At 34.3% G+C, this 7000-nt stretch overlaps 1 protein-coding gene across 1 annotated transcript; it reads left to right on the forward strand.

Moving 5' to 3' along the window:
• Nucleotides 1-5428: 5428 nt before the first annotated feature.
• LOC137387743 (uncharacterized) lies at nt 5429-6795 on the forward strand. Its single transcript, XM_068074245.1, has 2 exons — nt 5429-5857; nt 6233-6795. The coding sequence occupies exons 1-2, from the start codon at nt 5493-5495 to the stop codon at nt 6666-6668; spliced, it is 801 nt and encodes a 266-aa protein (XP_067930346.1). The 5' UTR covers nt 5429-5492; the 3' UTR covers nt 6669-6795.
• The last annotated feature ends 205 nt before the right edge of the window (nt 6796-7000 follow it).

The following is a 7000-nucleotide window of genomic DNA, read 5'->3' on the forward strand; positions in this document are numbered from 1 at the left end:
ATCACTATTATAAGTGTTTCTTAATTGTATTCTCACTGCTGGTTTCTGAGGTGAACATGGTTCTCTAGACGCGCTCCTAAAGAAATATAGTATCTTATAGTTTTTTATAGTCTTGCATAATTTATTTAGCAGCATTTAGTAATATTTGCCTGACTATGCAATGAAATTATATTAGATGTATCAACACGCAATATAATAATAATAAAGTATATATAAATAATATAAATTTGAACGGTTTTGTTGCCAATAATGCTGGTTTTAATAACTTTTCACTAAAAACTTACCCACTCTATACTTAGCCTGAATGATCTGTAGTTTATCATCAATAAGTTCTTCTGGGTTTCATCTTGTCTTAGCCAGGGATCTAAAAAAAATTTTTGCGGGTTTATTAAGACTGTTTAGTTTTCAATCTGTTTGCACTTCAACAATTATCTTCATATCATGTTGTTTTCCTATTGTTTATGCATAGAGTGTATGTGATCGTGGTATACCCGTAGCATTTGGATTCCATTTGCATATTTCTGACAGTTAAATGAGAAGTATGGTAATTTTTTACTTTGTCTGAGTGATAACCATGTTTTAAGTGCATTGAAAGTGTTTATGAGTATGCGTGTGAACACTGTTTCAATAGCAGCTTTTTGAGATCTATAAACAGCTTTGTCTCTATGCCACAGTAACCAAACTGCTTTGTGTATATTAGAGATGTTTTATTGGAACTGTTTCTAGGTCACTAATACAGCATTATGGCAGTCAAATGCCACTGAGGTATGTAAAAAATGACTTATAGATGCCCAGCCTGTACTTCAATCTCTACAATCTCTTTTGGATATATTTTTTCAAGTGTCTCACCTTATGGCATGCATTGCAATTTTGAATACAACCTTAGAGTATGTTAGTTTTACTGAATTGGACCAAAAATGTTCTTAGTTACAAATAAGCAATCGCTGTGGCCAGTATATATATTATATACCCTTATACTTGGAGTTGTCTTCTGCATATCACTTTAAGAAATATGTGATTGTAGCTACAACTAATTGGCACAAGCTTTTTCTTTTTCACCAAGGTTCGTCCATAAAATAACAAGTAGTTGGTTATATTTAGCTATCCATACTAGAGTTAGGTCAAAGTTTTGAGTAATGCAGTATGGAAAATTTGTTTAGCTTTTGCCGATGAGAGCAACTGCCTCAACAATTTCGTATTACCATCACTCCCCAATCAGTTTAAAGGTCCCCATTATTCTGCTATTATTGTACAATGCAAAAGCTGAACTTGTTTTTTCTGGGAAAAAAAATAACTGCTAAACTAAACTATGTGGCAAAATTCAAAAAAAAACATTTTTCATAAATTGTACTAAATTACATGTAAATGTTTTCCACAATTACTTTTCTGCTGCTGTCAGCATTAAACTTTAAACTTTTGAAATTATTCAATAAAAGCCCAAGTTAGAAATATTTGAAATAAACATGAGATTTAGCTGTGTTTGCCTTAAGACATTCCATAATTTATCCTCAATTATTGGCAACCAATCCCGCAATAGGGTAGGCCAGCAAGGTCTGCAAGATCAAAATTTTGATGTTTTTAAAACTGATCAGCGTTATATTTAAATAAGATACCAGTTTTAATAGCTAACCAATATTGTCATAGGCAATTGACGGGTAAATATTAACTGTTTTTTATCATATATTATCAGATCATTTTATCGTATAATTGACATGTATCTACATTCGTGCAGTTAAAAAGGCAAGTTAATATATGTTTTGCTTGTTTATTCACCTTTTTTGTATCACCAAATGAGCATGATTGCAGTCGTTTAGTGACAATTTTTCACTTTAACTATTTCACCTACTCCTCTGTGGGCATATATTTTGTTTTGACGTCTTCCATTTATGCGCTGATAGTCTGCCCTTGAATCTTACATCTAAAGGCTTTCAGCCATCTACAATTCAATTTTATAGCACAACAATTATGAAGCAAAACTGTTTCTTTATCATTTTTTACATACGTATAATTGAGGTAATCATAATTTAGGATTCACACAACAGAATCGCTCAGCTATATATGTTGAGCAATTTAGCTTTAGTTTAGTTTTAAAATATGTGGTCATCTTTTCTAATATTGATAGGTTTATGTGAGATAAATTTTATAGTTCAACACATTTTTGCTAATTCAAACATGAGTGACATGAAAAGATACATCATTGCTATAAAAAAGCTTCAGGAAGTACCTACACACTTGCTGTTCATTGGCCTTATTTTTGATTATCACTGTCCTTTTAATAGCATACACCGTGGTACACCAATACTGGACTCAGACCAATTCTGTCAGCACAGCAATAGTTTTTACTAAAATTTTAATTTGTTTTTTGAATACATAAATATTATTTTGCCAATTACCAGTTTGAGTTTTCTCCATTTTTGTGACCAAAAGCTAAGTTCAATGTTCCTTATATGTACTTGCGCTGAGCTCATTCATCTTGCATGCAGACATTTTAGTAAAATTACATCGAAAATGCCATCAGCAGCTCTTATAAGTCAAGCATCTAATTTAAACTAATTTAATATAAAGAATAATAATTTGAACAAATGTCTAAAGTTCTTGTTTAGGAAGTTGTCAGCTCTTTGTATGTTAGAGTTGTTCCTTCACTTTTAAAGTACATCCTAATTGACTAGTGCTCTTTGCGCTTTTTACTCCAATTATTGTCAATGTCAGATTAACAATAGAGTAATTATCAATATTATTAACAGTTTTCAATTAGTTTATCAACCTTTTGCTAAAATTTACAGAAGGAAAGTCTATTTGATAACTAATAATAAAATTCCCTACCTAGGTAGACTAATAACAGTTATTGTGCAGCAGTAGTTATGACTAAACTAGACAGGATTCTTTGATTTGAACTTTTCCTGAATGGACCCATACTTATATCACAGCCTTAGAAACTGGAATTTCTAATTTGTTGTCTGCATCCTCATAATATAGCCTTAGAAACTGGAATGTTTGGTTTGAAGCCTACGTACTCGTATCACTTCCTTAAAACTGAGTTGATTATTTTTAGTCTCCATACACATATTATAGCCTTAGAAACTGGAATGTTTCTTTTGTAATCTGCATAGTGTTATCATAGCCTTAAAAACTTGAACTTTTGGTTTGAAGTCTGCATACTCATACCATAGCCTTAGAAACTGGAATGCTTGGTTTGAAGCCAGAATACTTATATCATAGCTATAAAAACCCGGAATTTTGTGTTGTAAATCTACATAATCATATCGCAGCCTTAGAATCAGGAATTTTTTCCTTAAACCGTTAGTTCACCATGTTGAGTCTCAAATAAACAACAATAATAAGTAATTTTAAATAATTTTAAATTGAGTTTAACTTGCTTTTGTTTAACTTGCATAACTTACATATCTTGTAATTTTTAGGATAAAAAGGAAGCATTTGTTACAACTAAGCAGGAAAAAATTGTGCTTTGTTCTTTCAAAAAAGCGAGTTTTCTCAGAGAATGACTTCAAACAAATCACAGGTGTTACAGAAGTGGTTCATTTTTTTACACAGCTTAGCATGAGAGAGGAGGATCAGATGAGCATAAAGAGAGCTGCTATGTGTGTCACTATAAGTATCTTATAGGTTGTTACAGAATTGTGACTAACTATTATAGTTAGTCATCATTCTATAACAAAGTTGTATCTAATATGGTCTATAGACCATGTTAGATAAAACTTTGCGGAACTTTGCAGATAGAACTGACGTGTTGCATGATCTTATCTCAATTATAGTATAATAGCATCTGCCGTCTTTGGTCTGCAGAGCAGTTGTGACATTTGCTTATGTAGATCTTGTTCAGTCAATGTGAACATGGTTGATCTGAATTTGATCTTTACAGATATGATGAGCTCACTGACTACTCATCGATTGATAAACGGACAAAGATTACTAAATCCTACTACTGTGTTCTCTATTAATGATGAGCTTGAACAACAGTTTAGTATTTTATCAAAAGCTATCGAGAATTTTTTATCATTTGCGATTATTTTTGATGTTTGAGGTGATCTTATTGCCAAAATATTTCACAACTATTGAATTGACGCAAATTGATTGCAGCTAAAATACAAAAAGTGATTATGATGCTTATAATTACATTTTGGCAAAAAGACCAACAGATAACGAGATGCGGAATGCTGCAACTTGATTGCGATAGCCGTTATCAATAATGAGAAAGACAGGCAGCTGCACAAATAATGACGTCTTTTTGACACATATTTTTCTTCTGAGCATTTAAACCACAATCAAGTTTTGTCAATTTAGATTTTGAAAAATTTTACTCCCCACTACTTACTATTAGGCACATTACAATAAGGCCTAGAAAATTAATTTAAAAACGCTCTTTCGGTGCCTAGTACCCAATCATGCGTCAAAAGGTTAGTAAACAAAACTTAGCCAACATCCTACTTTTATTTAAACTTCATTTGTATTTTAGTTGATAAAAACAAGTTGGTGAGAACATAATACTGCTTAACTTTTACTGAGAAAAAATGGAATTGTCCACTCACTAGTTCTACATGATATGATTACTCGCTTTTGAGCAAAAGAAGTTTAAGATTTTCGACATGAATTACTATCACAGCTCAACATTGGTCTTGTGACTTTCATGCTAATATCTTACGCTGGCATTCATGTGCAATGTGAGGAATGGTCATGCCTACTCACCATGTGCAATGTGAGGGATGGTCATGCCTACCCACCATGTGCAATGTGAGGGATGATTATGCCTACCCGCCATGTGCAATGTGAGAGATGGTTATGCCTACCCACCATGTGCAATGTGAGGGATGGTCATGCATACCCACCCTGTGCAATGTGAGGGGTGGTCATGCCTACCACCATGTGCGCAATTATTCTTATATTCAAAAAGATGGTCATATGAACAGATAGTAGCCCGCTTGGTTGAATATACAAATTTTGAGATTTATACAAACCCCCATTTTTAGCATTCTCGGCATGGCTTTGGATGAACCCAGGAATAGTTGGAGAGCTGTTAGTATAATAATGTTTGTGATCCACCACTTCCTTAAACAAGTATTGTGTTTTGGTAGCATATTGCTGTAAATTGAGACTCTCAAACAGGGATGAGTAAGATGACATGTTCTATGTGCCAAAGATTAGGCCCTAATCTGTATCACTCATTCAAGCACTCAAGCATAAAATAAAGAGCCGTGACTCAGTTACTCAAGAGCATCAGCCAAGTAGTGAAACTCCTCGCCTCCACTATCGACCAGCCAATCGAAACTTGTAGTAGCCTCATGGTCTTTTATTTAGTACGAAAATGTATTGGACAAACCTGCATTCGTTATTGACTCAGGCTAGTTGACAAAGCACCCGAGTTAGGATACACATGTATATATGATAAGTTGTCTTCTTGCAGTCACTCATATCTACTACAAGCAAGTACGGCGTAACTTCAAAACTATCACTTATAAACTATTAAGCGTAGTGAAATGGGCAATACACATCACGCTCACCATAAAAGTGACAACAGCAACAGTGACAGCGAGTACTCTTTGAGTGATGAAGATTATGCGTATGACACTTTAGACAGGGATTTTTCTTACAAGAGATGCAGCAGTGGAACTAAGACGCCAGCAGAATGTCGAGCTTCTCCAAATAGATCTGTGAGCATTAAAAGAACAGGGAGTGACAGAGAACGAAAAGTAGCAAGATCTGTATCGGCTAGACGGAGGCCATCTTTCAAAGCCTCTACTAAACGTTCTCTTAGCCGATCAAGTTCCCAAAAGAACAAACAAGGAAACAAGCTGTTGATTGCGGATATGGAGATAAAAGTAGAAGATGGAAAACTGGCAAAGTGAGTGTATTCCTTGAAGTATTTTCGTTCTGTCAAAAACAACAATTATTTAGGAATCGAACTTTTGCAGACGGTCACAATAATTGCTCTAATTTTTAATGCATATTTAGAGTATAGGTGGTTTTAGGTCAACATTTTTTCGCATTTTGCATTCTGGTCTTTAAATAACCGATTTTGGCAGTGTTTCATATGGTAATAATAGTTAATCAGTGTTCTTTCATTGCAACGATGCAAGGAGTACTGCTAAAACTGTTCAAGCTATTGGCTAAAAACAGGTTGTAAATGATCGTCCAGAATAGGGGCACCCTGCTCAATAGCCAAACTTCATTTGTTTCCTAGATTCAATTTTATTATTCAATGTACTTTATGTTGCAGGTTAGTTCCAAGGGAAGGTGTCTTGGAAAAAAGGGGCATTGTATCAGACACGGCTAAACCAGAAACTGCTAGTAATGATGCTAAAAAAGACTTTCTAAAGATCGAACCAGCTCGAATATATCCTCCACCTAAACTAGGACTGACACAGAAAAATTCTTATGGGTCAGCAATAGCAAATGATGACCTACTCAAACAAATAGTCAAGTTAAGCAACAACGTTACAAAGAGAAACAATTTGTCTAAAGCTCGCAGCACTGCTGTCGGAGCTGACCATAGACTGACTCAAGTTGAAAGATCGCTAAATTCTGCAGTACCGTCACAAGTGAGAGTTAAATCCAAATCTATGTACATGAACAAGAATAACAATAATCGTTTTGATGGGATCAATAGTGATATGGACAGGTTGACAATTACTACTGCAGTTACTGATGTATAAAATGTTTAATGGTGTTCCTAAAAGCTCTTTGTATTCCCTCCATTTTTTTATTTGAGTGTCACCTGTTTTTCTTATTTATTAAGCAATTAATTTTATCTGTCAAACAATATATGCATTACACACAGTATGCTCTCAATTTATCCTTGTTGCTCGATGTTTTCATTGAACACTATGGTGATGAATGCAGTTCATTTACAATCACTTGACCACAATGCCTGTCACTGATTGGCAGACGAAACCCATTTCAAATGGCTATCTGCATACTGGCAAACCTTATCGCAGCTGTAAAGCGAGTGAGTTAAATCTATCAGTCTAATCACCTGCTCTGTTGG

Source organism: Watersipora subatra, chromosome 2 (genome assembly GCF_963576615.1).
Source record: "Watersipora subatra chromosome 2, tzWatSuba1.1, whole genome shotgun sequence".
Classification (NCBI taxonomy): Eukaryota; Metazoa; Bryozoa; class Gymnolaemata; order Cheilostomatida; family Watersiporidae; genus Watersipora; species Watersipora subatra.